Source organism: Muscardinus avellanarius, assembly GCF_963383645.1.
Source record: "Muscardinus avellanarius genome assembly, chromosome: 17".
Taxonomy (NCBI): domain Eukaryota; kingdom Metazoa; phylum Chordata; class Mammalia; order Rodentia; family Gliridae; genus Muscardinus; species Muscardinus avellanarius.
In genome coordinates, this window is record NC_137803.1 from 54,864,193 (window position 1) to 54,882,436 (window position 18,244).

At 41.9% G+C, this 18,244-nt stretch overlaps 1 protein-coding gene across 1 annotated transcript in view; it reads right to left on the reverse strand.

The window, feature by feature from the left end:
- Positions 1 to 214: 214 nt before the first annotated feature.
- Positions 215 to 18,244, reverse strand: part of SMCHD1 (structural maintenance of chromosomes flexible hinge domain containing 1) — a gene marked incomplete at both ends in the record, with an annotated part of 136,390 nt that continues 118,360 nt past the window's right edge. The window contains 7 exons of the mRNA XM_080714285.1: positions 215 to 239; positions 1,726 to 1,840; positions 1,929 to 2,087; positions 7,482 to 7,653; positions 13,411 to 13,481; positions 13,574 to 13,683; positions 16,788 to 16,978. Coding sequence (XP_080570411.1) covers positions 215 to 239; positions 1,726 to 1,840; positions 1,929 to 2,087; positions 7,482 to 7,653; positions 13,411 to 13,481; positions 13,574 to 13,683; positions 16,788 to 16,978 — 843 coding nt within the window. The remainder of the gene's footprint in view (positions 240 to 1,725; positions 1,841 to 1,928; positions 2,088 to 7,481; positions 7,654 to 13,410; positions 13,482 to 13,573; positions 13,684 to 16,787; positions 16,979 to 18,244) is intronic.

Consider the following 18,244-nt stretch of genomic DNA (forward strand, 5'->3'; position numbering starts at 1 on the left):
GGTGAGGACCAGAGGGTGCGGCGAGGGCGGCTCCACCACGCCGTCTAGTGAGACTCCGAACTTGAACAGGCTCCCAGGCCCCTCTGGGCAGTCACTCAGTCGCGCCAAGACGAGTTCTGTCACCAGATGCGGCTGGTGTGGTGCGTCGCCTTTGGTCTTGGGAAGCAGACGCCGAGACGGGCACTCTTGGCCACACCAGCAGCCCTCCGTCACCTTACACGTCTGTTTTAGTTATAATCCTGGTCAAAGTGGAGAAAGAAAACACATGCAAGGTTTTATATATCAGAGATCTCCCTTTCTAAATTCCTTTATTAAACACCTGAATGCTTAACTATCTGACAGAACTTATGCTCTACTAATTATAATTTTTGATATAAACAGATATAACTACTTTCTTATATATGTGTTTTCTTCATGTGTGTGAAAAAGACTCAGAAGCAGTAATATATGTTGATTCATATACATACATGTGTCTACAATGTGCTTAAGTATTTAAAACATAGTTCAGCTGGGCGTGGTGGGCAAGCTTGTAATCCCAGCATTTGGGAGGCTGAGACAGGAGGATCACAGTTTGTGGACGGTCTCAGCTACTTAGTGAGACTCTTTGCAACTCACTGAGAACCTGTTTCAAAGTACAGAATAAAAAATAGGGCTGGGGGTGTAGCTCGGAGATCGAATGCCCTGGGTTCCATCCCCAAACCCACAAAACAAAAACAACAACAATAAAACAGTTCTTTGGATGGTATCATCTCCCAAATGCTGGGATTACAAGCGTGTGCTGCCATGCCCAGCTTCAAAAACTTTTTTTAAAAAAAATTACCCGCCTTCTGTATGGGATAATAGAACACGATGGGTACAAGAACCATTGACTTTTATTTATTCAGCAACACACAGCACAATATGAGTCTAAACTTAAACCTCTTGAAATAATGTACAAGAATCGTATCCTTCTGCGGGATGACCTTACTAATATCTGATCCAAAAAGGATAGCTCTTACCATTGAATCAGGCCGCAAACTGCTCACCCAGCCCTATTTTTTATTCTTTATTTGAAGCATGGATTATGAAGTTACAGAGAACCTCACTCAGTTGCTGAGGCTGGTTGAGAATCTTCGCTCCTCCTGTCTCAGCCTCCCAAGTACTGGGATTACAAGTGTGTGCCACCACACCCGGCTTGGTACTCTACTTCTGAGCTACACCCCAGCAATTTTATTTTTTGTGTGGTACTGGGGATGGAGCCCAGGGGCATTCTACCTCTGAGCTACAACCCTAGCCCTACTTTTTCTTCTTTATTTTGAAACAGGGTCTCACTAAGTTGCGGAGGGCCTCACCAAGTAGTCAAGGCTGGCTGCAAACCTGCAGTCCTCCTGTCTCAGCCTCCCAAGTACTGGGATCACAAGTGTGCACCACCACACTTCCATATTTTATTTTGAAACAGGGCCTTACTAGTAGCTGAGGCTGGGCTTGGATGCATCTCAGCCTCCCAGGTATTAGGATTATGGCATGTAGCACCATACCCAGGGCTATTTTATTTTTATTTTGAAACAGGGTCTCACTGAGTAATATACAGATGATTTTGCATATTCTGTATTTATCAAGTTGCTGATCCTACACAGAATACGATGTAGTTGAAACTCAAGGCAAACAGAAAAACAATTTCACCCTAAGAGTAAATTTAGATACAGTGACCCAGGAGCTGACAACTCTCAGGCCAAGACGGCTCACCTGCTCTGCCTGGTGGCTTCTCTTCTCATTCTTTTAGGAGGAATTGGACACTCTGTCACCTCCACCTTTGTGGAATGACGCACCGAATCATTACACTTACGTGTAGGAGTCATACCTGTAAATATGTGAATGCAGAAATTGACTTTTAAAAAGCCGGACTATATGAAAGAAAAGCAGGTATAAATAAATCTTAACTTACATACCAAGTTTCTGTTCGATTAGTTTCAGGCTTTTTTCTTGCTCGTCCAGCTCCTGCTGCTTCTTCTTCATGTCAGGCGTGTGAAGGTACCGCAGCTGACTGTTGAGGTCCTCCCGCACACTGCCCAGCTTGCACAGGGCAGAGCGGTACTGCTGCAGGAGATCTGAAAGCCAGGAGCTTGGTCACATTACTAGCATCACACCAGACCCACGTTTTAGAAAGAAGAATCAGCAACATTAGGCATTATGTTATCATAACACATAGGAAGGACTTTCAAAGCCGCGAAACACTCAGTGCAAATACATTGGCACGCAGAGTTGAGATAACATACAGCTCTTAAGTTCACATTTTTTTGACTGCTTGACTTAGTTTTTATTTAAAACAGGAAGCATTTTCATTTAAAAGTCAGTGGGGTCACTCAATATTTACATACTGCCTGATATAAATATTTAACCTAATTCCACATAGACAAAGGCAGGATGGGAAACAACGCCAATAAAAAGGCACTAAGTGTTACACTATTAGACACCACCACTTCTCAAATGAAAACTAACCAGGTATAGAGGGGTGGGCCCCAGGGGCCTCTGGACTGCACTCTCAGACCTATTTTTTTTTTTGGTGTACCGGGGACGAAACCCAGAGGCATTCTACCTCCAAGCTACACTACAGCTAATAAAGAATTTTTTATTCTTTATTTTGAGACAGGGTCTCACTGAGTTGTGAACAGCCTCACTAAGTAGTAGCTGAGGCTGACCATGAACTACGATCCTCCCGTCTCAGCCTCCCAAATGCTGGGATTATAAACGTGCGCCACCACGCCTGGCCCTATTTTTCATATTTTATTTGGAAACGGGGTCTCACTAAGTTTCTGAGAGCCTCACTAAATAGCTGAGGCTGGCTTTGAACCTATGCAATCGTCCTGTTTCAGCCTTCTGAGTACTGGGATTACAAGCATACACCACCATGCCCGGCTTCACAAAATCTTTAATGTTGTGACCTACAAAGTCTAAAATACTGTCTGGCCCTTTAAAAGTTTAAATATCACACACACACACACACACACACACACACACACACACACACACACTCAGGATTTATGGGAATGGACAAACACAAACATTTTACAAACATATATAGTAGTCTGCATATAAACTATGGAAGAAGTTATTGGTTAAGAGAATGGAGCACATTGAATATAATATAAAATAACTAATACTTTAAGGGTTAAGTACAGTTTTGTACTGTATGTATTTTATCTAAAATGCTTGTACTCATAAATGTTTCAGATTTTAGAGCTTTTTAGATTTCAGAATATTTGCACACAAAAACTGCATCCTTAGGAGCTGGGCGTGGTGGCGCACGCTTGTGATCCCAGCATTTGTGAGGCTGAGACAGGAGGACTGCGGTTCGTGGACGGTCTCAGCTACTTAGTGAGGCCCTCTGCAACTCAGTGAGACCCTGTTTCAAAATAAGGAATAAAAAATAGGTCTGAGGGTGTAGCTCAGAGGTAGAATGCCCCTGGGCTCCAGCCCTAGTACAGAAAAAGGGGTGGGGGGCATCTTTAATCCAGATACATGGGTTAGGGATTCTCAACCGGTATGTGACAAACCCTTATGTTTTTTATTTTTTATGACTTACTGGAAACTATAGAGAGGAAAAAAAGTCTAGAAAAAAGGCTGATTTTCTGCTCTGATGGTTCTTGTAATTTCATATTAATGTTTTCTGGCCTCAGGAAGTAGCTCAGAGGCAGGGTTCAGTGGCCCTGTAATCCTAGTACTTGGGAGGTTAAAATAGGAGGATTGCAGGTTTGAGCCCAGCCTCTGAAATTTAGTGAGACTGTTTCAATACAAAAACACAAGAAGGGACAGGGATAGCTCAGAGGTGGATTGTCCCTGGGTTCAGTTCCCAGCATCTCTTTCTCTTTCTCTCCAACAAAAAGAAAAAGTAATGTTTTCTAAATATAGACAATAATACATGTTACTAAATTATGTTCAAAATAGACACCAGCAGCAATATTAACCCTTACAAAAAAGACAATATACAAAAATTCATGTTTCCAAGGGTTAAAATCCTCTTTCTATATAGTAAAGTAGCTGTAAGAGTCATCTCTTTTTCTTTCTTTCTTTTTGGCACTTGGGATTGAACCCAGGGGCTCCAAGCTATACTCCCTGCCTGTTTTATTTTGAAACAGGGTCTTCACTAAGTTGTTGAGGGTCTCACTAAGTTGCTGAAGTTGGCCCTGAACCTGTGATCCTCTTGTCTCAGTCTCCCAAGTACTGAGATTACAGGTGTGTGTCACACCTGGCTACTTTTTTAAGTTTTTAAATGTTCTTTCACTAAGTCAGACGTGGTGGCGCACGCTTGTAATCCCTGCGCTTAGGAGGCTGAGACAGGAGGATCGCACAGGTTTCAAGCCAGCCTCAGCTACTTAGTGAAGCTCTCAGCAACTTAGTGAGACCCTGTTTCCAAATAAAGTATAAAATAGATCTAGGAGTATAGCCTGGAGGTAGAAAAGCCCCTGGGTTTCACACCTCATACCACACACACACACAAAAAGTTTAAATGTTGTTTCACTATACTATTATACTGCCCAGGAAGGCCTCCGACTCTTAGGTTCTAGCAATCTTCCTGTCTCAGCCTCCTGAGTAGGTGGGACAACAGGCATGTGCCACTATGCCTGGCTCTTTTATTTTTTAAATACTCAAGAGATTTCTACATTAAAAACTTTAATATAACATTAGTTTGTTATTTATAAGCAGATAGGTAGAATATCAAATGTCTCCCATAAGTGCTGGGATTTCAGGTGCATACCCAGCCCTTGGGAGGCTGAGACAAGAGGATTGCAGGTTTGAAGACAGCCTCAACAACCTAGGGAGGCTCTCAGCAACCTAGCGAGACCCTGTTCCAAAAACAAAAATAAAAGGGCTGGGGGTGTAGCTGGGAGGTAGAATGCCCCTGAATTCACCCCCAGCAAAATACACAAACACACAAACATGAAAAGCCAAAGCAAACCAACAACAGATCTGGCTAAGCTGCTGAGGGTCTCAAGACTGGCTTCAAACCTGCAATCTTCCTGTTTTAGCCTCTCAAATACCAGGATTACAGGTATATTTCTTTTTTTCTTTCTTTCTTTTTGCAGTACTAAGGATGGAACCCAGGGGCATTCTACCTCCAAGCTACACCCTTAGCCCTATTTTTTACTCTTTATTTTGAAACAGGGTCTCACTGAGTTACAAAGGGCCTAGGCAGCTAAGGCTGGGCGCAAACCAGGATCTTCATGTTTCAACCTCCTAAATGCTGAGATTACAGGCATGCGTCACCACGCCCGGCCAGGAATATTTCTTAATATGAGAACATTGCCCATTTTGTGAAAATTTATCATGTTGCATGGGTATCAAATGTGCACTATATGCATACTGTATGTTAATACAAATAAAGACAAAGTGACACACACACGAACATTATTCAGTCTTACAAAGGAGAAATTCTTACATTTGCTGAGGCATGAATGAACCTTGAGGAAAATTACACTAAGTAAAATCAAGTCATAAAAGGATAAATACTTTATAATTCCACCTATATATAGATGAGGTTTCTAGAGTAGTCAAACTCATAGAGAAAAAAAGAATTAAGCCTGATGTGGTGGCAAAGGCTTGTAATCCCAGTACTTGGGAGGCTGAGACAGGAGGATCACAGGTTCTCGGCTGTCCTCAGCTACTTAGTGAGACCCTCTTCAACTTAGTGAGACGCTGTTTCAAAATAAAGGATAGGAGCCGGGCGTGGTGGCGCACGCTTGTAATCCCCGCGCTTGGGAGGCAGAGACAGGAGGATCGCGCAGGTTCGAAGCCAGCCTCGCGCGCTGGCTAAGGAGACCCTGTTTCCAAATAAAAATGTAAAAATAGGTCTGGGAGAGTAGCCCGGAGGTAGAAGGGCTTCCAGGAACCCCAATACCACCACCAAAAAAAAAAAAAAAAAAAAAAAAGATAGGAAATAGGGCTGGGGGTGTAGCTCAGAGATAAAATGCCTCTGGGTTGGGTTTAATCCACAATAACAACACACACACACACACACACACACACACACACACACTAGAATAATCACGAGTGCCAGGGGACAGGGATGGAGAACTAATGTTTAATGGGTATAGAGTTTCAGTTTGGCAAAGTGAATAAAGTTCTGAAGATAGGATGTACAATCTTTTTTTTTTTTTTTTTTTGTGGTACTGAGGATGGAACTCAGGCATTCTACCTCCGATCTACACTCCCAGCCTGATTTTTTATTCTTTATTTTGAAACAGAGTCTCCTAAGTTGCGGAGGGCCTCACTTAGTAGCTGAGGCTGACCGAGAACCTCCGATCCTCTTGTCTTGGCCTCCCAAGTACTGGGATGACAAGCATGCGCCACCACTCCTAGCTATCTTTCTTTCTTTTAAAGAGGTATTAAATGTGAATATATTTTATACTACTGAAGAATACACTGAAAAATGGTTAGGATGGTAATTTGATGGTATTTGTATTTTACACTCAAAAAAGGCTAACAGCAAGCTGCTTGTGTCGTAAAAGCTGAGTCAAATGCATTAGAACCATATGACAAGGTTAAGAGCAAACAGGTTATACCACCTGAGGGTTACAGATCCATTATTATTATTCATGTTAGGTATATGCATTTCAGAGCAGGTATGACTACACTGGTGAACTAGAAGTGAGAAGACAGCCTGCAGAAGGGAAAGGGAGGTTGACATCTCACCCTTAATTTTTTAAAACTGTACTCTACATAGGTATATTTTGAGATAAAAAATAAGCAACAGAAATAAATACTAATTTATTCAGCAGAAAAAACATTTTTTTTTAGCTGGGCGTGGTGGTGCATGCTTGTAATCCCAGCATTCGGGAGGCAGAAACAGGAGGATAGCACAGGTTCGAAGCCAGCCTCAGCTACTTAGTGAGGCTTTCAGCAACTTAGTGAGACCCTGTTTCCAAATAGGATATTAAAAAATAGGTCTGGGAGTATAGCTCGGAGTGTAGCTCAGGGGTCGAATGCCCCTGGGTTCCACCCCCAGACCCAAACAAAACAAAACAAAACAAAAAAACAACAAAAGTATTTTCTTTATCATAAATACGAAAATATGAAGGAAAAATTACTGTCTACGTAATTCTAAACTAACTGACCTAAGAAAGCTAAAATATGAACAAAAATGTATCATTTGTATTTATTACTGGTTAATTTTCATATTAGACTCAATACACACATCCTTAAAAGGTTAAAGTCAGCTGGGTGTGATGGCACACAATTATCATCCCAATATTTGAGAGGCTGAGACAGGAGGATCCAGGTTTGCGGCCAGTCTCAGCTACTTAGGCCATTCACGACTTAGTGAGACCCTGTTTCCAAATAAAGAATAAAAAATCAGGCTGGGGGATGAAGCTCAGAGGTAGAATGCCCCTAGTTTCAATCCCTAGGGACACACACACACACACACACACACACACACACACACACACACACACACACGTTAAAGTCAAATTATAAATTGCTATTTAGGTACTGACACAACTCACCTATTTGTTCCCCTACGATTAGGCATTGCTTTGGGACTGGAGCTCCAAATACCATTCCCCGAAGTTTATCCATTGGAGGGGCTTTATTCTGAAGACCCCCAAACTTTCCATTACTTCGAATTCGATCTCCATCTCTGGTCAGCAGTGTGGGACAGTGTGTAATTTTAACAACCTATTTTAAGTAAGTGAAAATTAATTAGTAAGCAATTTATTCCAAGTGATCTAAGAAAGGGAAAATAAGGCTCCTGAAATCAGAAATAACAGGATCATAGTAATATTTTCAGAAAATTAATAAGCTAGTGTAAAAAATGTGTGTGTGTGTGTGTGTGTGTGTGTGTGTGTGTGTAAATTCCAAAGGTAGGGAGATGAATCAGACAAGTTTTCAAGTGTTACTTAAACTAGAATGGTGATATCACAAATGGAAAAAGCAAAATTGGCGCTTGATTGATAAGAGGAAGGGAGGGAGACAGACCCAGAGCTCTGTGCTTCTGAGACCCGTGGCAGCAAGTGCTGAGGCACCATCAAATACTCAAAAATTAGCAAAGTGAGAATGTTATACTGAAGAAAATATAGATTGAAAAGCATAGGGCTGACTCTCCAGAGGATAACAGTATGGTTTTAGTTGTGGGAGGAAAGAGCTAGAGAGTTTGGGTAGTCATGCGGAAAAACTCAAATCATGAAAGGGGAGGAAAAAGAGCTAGTTAAGAATTATATTATTCAGAAAAGTCAGGAAAAAACCCCACTGAATTTAGTATGTTCTTGTCTCTAAAAATCTGTTTGAAAAAAAAACAACTGAGGGTTAAAAAAAGGTTAAAATTTGCTGATAACCAGAAAAGTGGAATTCAGATGAGGTCTAGCTCAGGGGTAGAATGCCCCTGCATGCATTCAATCTCCAGTACCAAAAAGAAAAAGGGAAAAAAAAAGAAAAAAAGAAAAAAAAAAAAAAAAGAAAAGTCTAACAATCTGCATGGCCTAGCAATTCCACTTCTAAGAATTTAATCTGAAAAAAATACAGATGTGAACAACACACACTGAAACAATGTCTACTGAAAAACAGTAAACTTACATGTCTTGATAAGTTACATAAATTACGACAAAGCCACACAAGAAGATAACATACATTAAAAACTACTGACAAACATAATTTAGAACATATAAAAGTACCTCATTCAATCTTAATAGTTAAGCTTGAGCAGCCTCTGAATCACACAGATAAAAGAAAAACTTCATCCTTAAAATATGAGATATGAGCTGGGCGTGGTGGCGCACACTTGTAATCCCTGCTTGGGAGGCTGAGACAGGAGGATCACGCAGGTTTGAAACCAGCCTCAGCTGGCTTAAGAGACCCTGTTTTCAAATAAAATATAAAATATTGGTCTGGGAGTATAGCCTGGAGGTAGAAGGCCCCTGGGTTCCCCAGTACCACCACCACCACCACCACCACCACCACCAACAACAACAACAAAAAGAGGATCGCAGGTTTGAAGCCAGCTTCAACATCTCAGTGAAGCTCGCAGCAACCTAGTGAGACCCTGTTTTAAAATAAAAATAAAATAGGCCTGGCGGTATAGCTTGGAGGTAGATGACCTTTGGGTTCAATCCCCAGTACCAAACCAAAGGTAGGGGTGTGGAAGGGAGAGAGCTAGGGAGCGGCGCGGTGGCACTTCTGTGATCCTAGCACTTGGGAGTTGGAGACAGAGACAGGAGGACCGCAGGGTCAAGGACAGCCTCCGCAATATGAAGACTCTCGTTAGCTTAGCGGGACCCTGTTTCCAAATAAAAAGTAAGGTTGGGCTGGAGGTATCGTTCAGATGTAAAATGCCCCTGAATTTAATGTCAGCACCACACACACATACAAACAATAAGTAAATAAATAGGCTATGAGATATGAGACTGGGCAAGGCGGCATGACATTTTTTTTCTTCTTTTTTGTGGTACTGGGGATTGAAGCCAGGGACATTCTATCCCTGTGCTAGATCTGTAGTCTTATTTTATTATTTTATTTGGAAACAGGATCTTGCTAAGTTACCACAAAATGGCCTCCAACCTGCAATTCTCCTGTCTCAGCCTCAAGTACTGAGGTAGTTACCTGTGTGTACCACTGCATCCGGCTGGTGCACACTCGATCAGAGCTAATTCTGGAGGCTCAGGCAGAGCCAAAGTGTAAGGCCAACGAGGGCAGTTCAGCACCACCTTGTCTCAGAATACAGTTGAAAGGGCTGGAGATGAGCTCAGTAGTAGAGTGTCTACCTCCAGGTCTACCCCCAGCCCTATGGGGCTCTTCATTTTTTAACAGGGTCTCATTAAGTTGCAGAGTGCCTCACTAAGTTGCTGAGGCTGGCCTCGAACCTGCAATCCTCCTGTCTCAGCCTGCCAAGCATGGGGATGAGGACTGTGCACCTACCAGCTCTTGCCCATTTTTCAATTACAATAGTTTGCAAGTCTACAATGACTTCAGTACATGGTTACTTCTTGGAGTTTCCAGGCCCCTAACACTACGCTTCTTAGATTTAATGCCTCCAGGGGCCGGGCTACCTCAGTGGTAGAGTATGCGCTCAGGCATGCACAAGGCCCTGGGTTCAGGCGCAAGCACCAAAACAAACTAAGTGATGGATTTCTTGTGTATTAAATTTACTTTGATAAATTTACTCAGATCCAAAGAGACCTTTCCCTTATTGGAATTTTACCATTTTCCAGGATATTTGACAAATGACGTTTATGTATTACTTTACTCAATCACTGTAACAGCCTTCTGAGGGGCTCTCCTTCAGAAGAGACTTTCTTTCTTCCCCTCTTTTCCTGTGGTGTTGGAGGTCAAGCCCAGGGCCTCATACATTCTAGGCAAGGATAAGAGCTATACAAATGAGCTGCTCCCAGCTCTCTTTTAAAATTACCTAAAACATGAATGCAACTAGAAGCCAGGTTTGGTGGTACATGCCTGAAAAAAAATCCTTTTAATAGAGAAAGAACATGTAAGAACCTAACTTTAGGGGTTTTTTTTTTTTAAAGTACATAAGGTTATTTTATCTTATACACATGTCCTTTTATAACTTCAACAAGTTAGGGTATATAAAATCGATTATATTCTGTTTAACAGCTATCCCTCATTCTATTGCATAGTTGATGAAAATAATTTAGAGTGTTTTAGAGTGTTGCTAAAGTTTCCTATTATCAATTATTTAATGGATATTCTTTTGTACACATTTGGGGACATTTGTAGGAACTTGTTTGTAAAATCAATTACTGTGGTAAGTTGTGATACTTTAAAGATAGAAGCAAATTATTTGCTGCTCCTCCCATGGAAAAAGACTTTCTTTCCATCTCCCATCATGTTGTACCCTGCCTGGATCTGACCAACTGAGTGGGGCTGTGCACTTCCTGAGGCTGGGTTAAGAGGCCTGCAGCTTCTGGATTTCGTGTCTGGAACCCAGGTAATAATTTTAAAGAATATTTCTAAGCTAGAACTTGCTGTGTTGGAAAATAAAACTGTTTTTCATTCTCTGCCCATGCAGCCATCCAAACGTTCTTGATCTGCCCTCCTCTATCTGAAGGACTTCTAAGGCTCTCTCTCTCTTTCTCTCTTTTTAATTTTTGAGACAGAACCTTGCTACATTGTCCAGGCTGGTCGTGAACCATTAGACTCAGTCCATCCTCCTGCCTCAGTTTCACAAGTGCTGGGAATATAGTACGTATTTGCTGCTAAGCCCATTAGGACTTTTGAAACTTTTTTTGGTACTGGGAATTGAAGCCAGGGCCATTCTATCTCTGAGCTAGAAGCCAAGCCTTATTTTATTTTACTTATTTATTTATTTGTGGTACTGGGGATGGAACCCAGGGGTATTCTACCTCTGAGCTACACCGCCAGCCCTATTTTTTATTCTTTATTTTTAAAAAGGGTCTCACTGAGTTACAGAGAGCCTCACTAAGTATAGCTGAGGCTGGCCGTGAACCACGGTCCTCTTGTCTCAGCCTCCCAAATGCTGGCTAATACAAAGTTGTTGTTTAGAGCCATTAACTGCTGGAGTCTTCCTTAGTAGCAATAAATGAGTCAAACACTTATGTAGCCAAATTTCCCTCCAAAGGGCTATGGGCTCAACTGTTTTCAAATAGAATCCTCTGTTGAAGCTAGCTGGTGGTGCACACCTGCAATCCCAGTACTCGACAGACTGAGACAGGAGGATCACTGGCCTGAGACCAGACTCAGAAGCTTAGCTAGACTCCTAGCAATTTAGCAGGAGTTTCCATTTCCAGACAAAAATACAAAGAGGCCTGGGGATGCATCTTGGGGGTGGAACGTCCCCCTCCCCCCGTTGAACTCCTGACCCTCGTTCTCATGTGGCCTCATTTGGACAGCATCTCTGCAGAAGTGATCGCTTTAACATGAGGTCACTGGAGCAGGCTCTAATCCAGCATGCCTAGCATTCTTATCACAAGGCAGGGAGCAGATCCGCAGCCACAGCTGGTGAGGGCGAACCCCTGAAGGGAGGCTCCTACCTCACAGCCCGAGGAGCAATGAACTGTTACTGTTGAAGCACCAGTCTGTGGCATTTTACTGTGAAGCTCTAGCAAACCAAGAGCGGGCCACACCGTCTGACACCTGTACCAGTATCATACGGGAACATCCACGGTCACAGTGAGGAACACTGTCCTGAGCTCAGATCATCTTGAAGTCCAGAAACACAGGCGATTTTCATGTTCACTGTGCCCCACTCATTCATATACTTTGCCCAGTTTTATGCTGCTTATCAATCTGTGGGTTTTTTTTTTTTTTTTTCCAGTACTGAGGATGGAACCTAGGAGCATTCTACCTCCGAGCTACACCCCCAGCCCCTATTTTTTATTCTTTATTTTGAAACAGGATCTGAGTTGCAGAGGGCCTCACTGCGTAGTTGAGGCAGTCTGCGAACCCGAATCCTCTTGTCTCAGCCTCCCGAATGCTGGGATTACAAGCGTGCACCACCATGCCTGGCTTCAATCTACTAAGTTATATGTGTATATATCACCAAATGGAATGTTTTTTACTTATGTTTCTAATATTTTAAATGCAGTGGAGTTATACCTCCAAGCTACACCCCCTATTTTTTATTCCTTATTTTGAAACAGCATCTCACTAAGTTGCGCGCAGGGTGGGAAGTTCACTAAGTAGTTGAGGCTGGCCGCAAACCTGCAAACCTTTTCCCTCAGCCTCCCAAATACTGGGATTACAAGCAATTTTTTGCGGTACTGGGCATGGACCCAGGGCATTCTACCTCCGAGCTACACACCCAGTCATATTTTTTATTCTTTATTTTGAAACAGGGTCTCAATGAGTTGCAAAGGGCCTCACTAGGTAGTAGCTGAGGCTGTCTGCAAACTGCAATCCTCCTGTCTCAGCCTCCCAAATGCTGGGAATACAAGCGTGCGCCACCATGCTTGGCTGGCTACAAGCAATATTTTTTGGTACTATGAATTAAACTCAGGGGCATTCTACCTCTAAGCTACACCCCTCAGCCCTATTTTATTTTTTTATTTGGAAATAAGGTCTTGCTACGTTGTTGAGAGCCTCACTAAGTTGCTGAGGCTGCTGTCGAACCTGAGATCCTCCTGTCTCAGTCTCCTAAGTACAGGATTACAGGCTTGTGTCCCCATGCCCAGCTATTTATTTTTTTGTGTGTGTGTGGTACTGGGGATTTAACCAAGGGTGTTCTACCTCTGAGCTGTACTTCCAGCCCTATTTTATATTTTAGTTTGAGATAGGGTCTCACTAAGTTGCAGAGGGCCTTGGTAAGTTGCTGAGGCTGGCCTTGAATATGTGATCCTCCTACCTCAGCCCCCCAATTACTGGGATTACAGGTGTGTGCCACAGCACCTGGCTATGTCTTTAATTTATTAAATTTAAAAAACACGTTAAAATTGGAGCTACAGATTTAAAAAGAAATAAAATACATACCTCTTTTCTATAATGATTGGCTGCATCCAAATTATCCAAAATAATGGTGTCTCCTAACAGCATGCCAAATACTAAAAAAGTAAGTTTTCATAATCAGCGACTCATAGATCTTTATCACAAATGTAATATCTGTATAAAATAAAGACACCATAACAACTTTTACCTGTTTCACAGTGTTCTATATTATCTGGAAATGTTAGCAAATCTCGGGCAAAAACTGGGTCTCCAATGGGTTTAAAATATAGTTTTCCATTTCGGAAATGAGGTAGAGGTCTAAATTTGAGGGGAAAAAAAAGCTTTTAAAATATATTAACTAAAACATATATAATTTTTTAATTTTAAAAATAAAAAGAACATAAATATACTGCTATTGATCATATAACCAACTTCCAATTCATTACAAATGCTATTTATAAATGACAGGCATTTTGTCCTTAGAAATAAAAACAAGTCAGGTGTGGCGGTGCAGGCTTGTAATCTTAGTATTTGGGAGGCTGAGACTGGAAGAGCACAGATTTCGTGGAGATTTCGTGGACAGCTTCAGCAGTGTGGTGGGGCTCTCAACAACCTAGTGATACCCTGTTCCAAATAAGAAATACAACTAGTTTGGGAATGTAGCTCAGAGGTAGAATGCCTGTGGGTTTAATTATCAATACAAAAAACCCCCAAACAAAAAACTCAACTTAGAAATAAAAACAACAGCTACCACATAAGATATCTTTTTGGTTTTATCTGTGTTATTGTCCTCATTTAGTTCACATTACTAATATAAGCTAACTGTTGTTCAGTTTGATAAGGGAAGGAGAAAGACTGTCTAAAGCAGACCCCAAATGAGGATGCCAAGGAGCGACCCTGAATACAGGTGTGTCTCCTGGAGACCTGCCACAGAACGGAAAAGGGAAGGGGCGAAGCCAAGACTGCGAGGCAAGGACACGGCTCAAGTTCCCTAAGTCCCAGTGTTCCACGGAGTAGCCACTGAAGCTCCTGAGTAACAATGGAGTTTCAGAGATGGAGGCTGACTGATGGCAGGGACTTTGTTAAGTAAATGAGAAAGAAGGGCACGGTGGGAGTTTTAGCATAGTTAATTCCAGCAGCAGAATCCCTCCAGCCACAACACACACACACACACACACACACACACACACGCACACGCACACGCACACGCACGCAAAGAAGGGGAAGAATAATACTGGGAACGGGAGCAAACTTTAGCTCTAAATATTAAATTCATACTTTTTTCTAAATCAAATATTCTTCACTTGGTCTTTAGGGATCACAGAGATACAAGAGGCCTTCCTGGAAGAAAAAATTTTCTCACAGAAAGTAACACCTTATTATTTTTTAATTTTTTTTTTTTTTTTTTTTTTTTTTTTTTGCGGGTCTGAGGATGGAACCAGAGGCATTTGACCTCCGAGCTACAGCCCCTGCCCTATTTTTTATTCTTTATTTTGAAACAAGGTCTCACTAAGTTGCAGAGGGCCTCACTAAGTAGCTGAGGCTGGCCACAAACCGTGATCCTCCTGTCTCTGCCTCCCGAATGCTGGGATTACAAGCGTGCGCCACCACGCCCGGCTAAGTATTACCTTATTAACATAGTAAAAAAAAAATTTATTTTATGATACTGGGGACTGAACTTCAGGGCACTCTGTGTGTCATCCCCAGCCCTGTCTAATTTTCATTTACTTCTATTCTTACGGTACTGAGAACTGAGTACAGGACACTCCGTCACTGAGCCACAACCTCATCCCTTTAATTTTGAGACAGGGTCTTGCTAAGTAGCTGAGGCCTCGATATGGTGACCTTCTTTCTCAGCCTCCTGAGTCACTGCGGTGTCCTGTTCAACACAGCTTTTTTTTTTTTTTTTTTTTTTTTTTGTGTGTGTGTGTGTGGTACTGGGGGTGGAACGCAGGGGCTTTTCTACCTCTGGGTTATACTCCCAGACCTATTTTATACTTTATTTAGAAAGAAGGTCTCACTAAGTTGCTGAGAGCCTCAGTAAGTTGCTGAGAGCCTCAGTAAGTAGCTGAGGCTGGCTTCAAACCTGTGATCCTCCTGTCTCAGCCTCCAAGCACTGGGATTACAAGCGTGCGCCACCACGCCCGGCTTCAACATGGTAATTTTGACGTCAGGATCTCTTATGCTTTCTAAAGAGGAAAATGATTAGCAGCAGAGTGGGAGATTTGAGAACTGACAGACATGAATTGAAATCCTAGCTATTTTCTCAATCTTACTGACACAGCAAACTCATATCTAAGTTCTTAGTCTATTGGCTAATACTGTTATAAATTTTAATTTTGTTTTGTCTGCATTTCCTTCTAGTCTTTTGAGCCAAAAATTTAAGAGTAAGTATACTCAGAGTAGTTTTCTTTTTTTTTGGGGGGGGGGTGTCTGGTGATGGAACCCAGGGGCATTCTATCTCCGAGCTACACCCCCAGCCCTATTTTTGATTCTTTATTTTGAAACAGGGTCTCAATGAGTTGCAAAGAGCCTCACTAAGTAGTAGCTGAGGCCGGCTTCAAACCACAATCCTCCTGTCTCAGCCTCCCAAATGCTGGGATTACAAGTGTGCGCCACCACACCTGGCTTTACTCAGAGTACTTATAAAATAAAAATTAAAAAAAAGCCTAGGCTGAGCTGGACATGGTGGCTTATGCCTGTAATCCCAGTACTTGGGGAGGCTGAGAAAGGAGGACTGCAGTTTTCAGGACATCTTAACAAATTAACAAGACCCTATCTCCAAACAAAAAAGAGGCTGGGGGTATAACTTGGAGGTAGAACACCCCTTGGTTCAAACCCCAGTACAAAAAAAAGGGGAGAGAGAGGAAATGAGGTGACAATTCAAGAAACTATATTTATACTACCTTTATATTATAATAAGAATGAATTAGCCAAAATAGGTGCTCTGCTATGGGCAGTTGTAAAGTTTGTGAATGAGTGGACCAACACACCCTTCTCTATATAAATGATAATTTATTTTTATAAGACACAAATAAGCAAAAAGATAGTTTATCTAGCTTTATCCCAGATAGAAGTGTTCTGTTAACTATAAAAATATCTTTTTACCTTTTCTCTTGCAAAGGCCAAAGATCTGCTCTGGATCTGTGTGTGCATTTGCATGTGTGTGTACATGTGTGTATTTTATTTATTTATTTATTTTTTGGTGGTACTGGGGTTCCTGGAAGCCCTTCTACCTCCGGGCTACACTCCCAGACCTATTTTTATATTTTTGAAACAGGGTCTCTTACGCCAGCGCGGCTTGCTTCGAACCTGCGCGATCCTCCTGTCTCCGCCTCACACGTGCGTATTTTAAACATCTAAACCACCACATCAACAAACCAGACGATGTAGAAAATAATATCACTTTCATTTTTCCTAACCTCTTCCAGTCTGGAAGATTCTTCTTATAAATAGAGTCAAGTGGTAACACCTGCTGGCGCCCCTGGGTCTCGTCATAGATGCGACGCGCGGCATCGGTGGTCAGGGTGACCACACAGTCCATGTCACTTGCCAAGTGCCAAGAGATGACCATCGCAGCTCTGTCATCTTCAATCTGTGCTAGGTGTGCAATCTGCAACCCATTTAACAAAACCAAGTGGAAATGTTAAAGATAAGCGTGTGAAAATGTGACAATGAATACTTTAAAAGCCAAAATAAAGAGTTCTGAAGCAAAAGATAAGAAAGTGTTCAAGCTGTATAAACTTACATTGGCTTGAATTAGTAACCTATTTTGCTGTTAAATTTTGGAAAAAAATACTCCACAGATTAAACTATTTGCAGATGTGCAAATACAAATACTGGTGTAGTATTGGGGATTGAACCCAGGGGCATTCCATCTCTGAGCCACACCCCTATATTTTTTATTTGGAAACAGGGTCTCTTAAGCCAGCAGAGGCTGGCTTTGGACCTGCGTGATCCTCCTGTCTCCACCTCCCAAGTGCGGGGATTACAAGCGTGCACCACCACACGTGGCTCTAGTACTTAAATTTTGAAACAGTCTCATTAAGTTGCTGCGGCCGGCCTCAAACCTGTAGTCCTCAGTCTCAGCTTCCCAGGTGGGAGCCAAGATGCCTGGATCATTAGATCCAAACAAGTCACTGAGTTCCTTAAATTTCAATTCCCTCATATATAAATTAGAAATAAAAGAGCCACGAAGTGGTTGTGGAAGTAGAATAATGTACGTAAGCAAGACACAGACCCTGGAGTCGGGCTGCCTCCTTGCGTCCTGGCTCCCTACTTCTTGGCCGTGTGACTTTGAGCGAGTTATTTAATCTCTCCGTATTTGTTTGTTTCCTTCACTTGGTAAAAGCAACAAGATGAAACAAATACTAAATGGAAAAGTTCAACGAATAAACACATATATGTAAACCACAAACCTTAATAGTGTTTAAAACTGAGAGTATTAGAAAACTGCAGATGATAATATAAAGAGAAGAAGCAACTTTTACAATTCACTAAGAGTTGCAAACAAATTCTACTTAGGAAAACCATAAAATAGAATGGTTTCCATTCATTTAGAATTGTAGGATAAAAATGAAAATATAAATAATTTGACAGAGGCAACCAAAGAAGGAAAGACAACAGAAGATTGGCACTCCTTCCCTTGGCTGCCAATAAACACTTTGTTGTTGTTCTTAAATTCTAAGGAACTTGCTCTCTAACATTAGATTTGCAACTCAAAGATGTCTGATAATAGCCGGGCGTGGTGGCGCATGTGCTTGGGAGGCTGAGACAGGAGGATCCGACGGGTTCGAAGCCAGCCTCAGCTACTTAGTGAGGCTCTCAGCAACTTAGTGACGCCCTGTTTCCAAATAAAATATAAAAAAGGTCTTAAAAA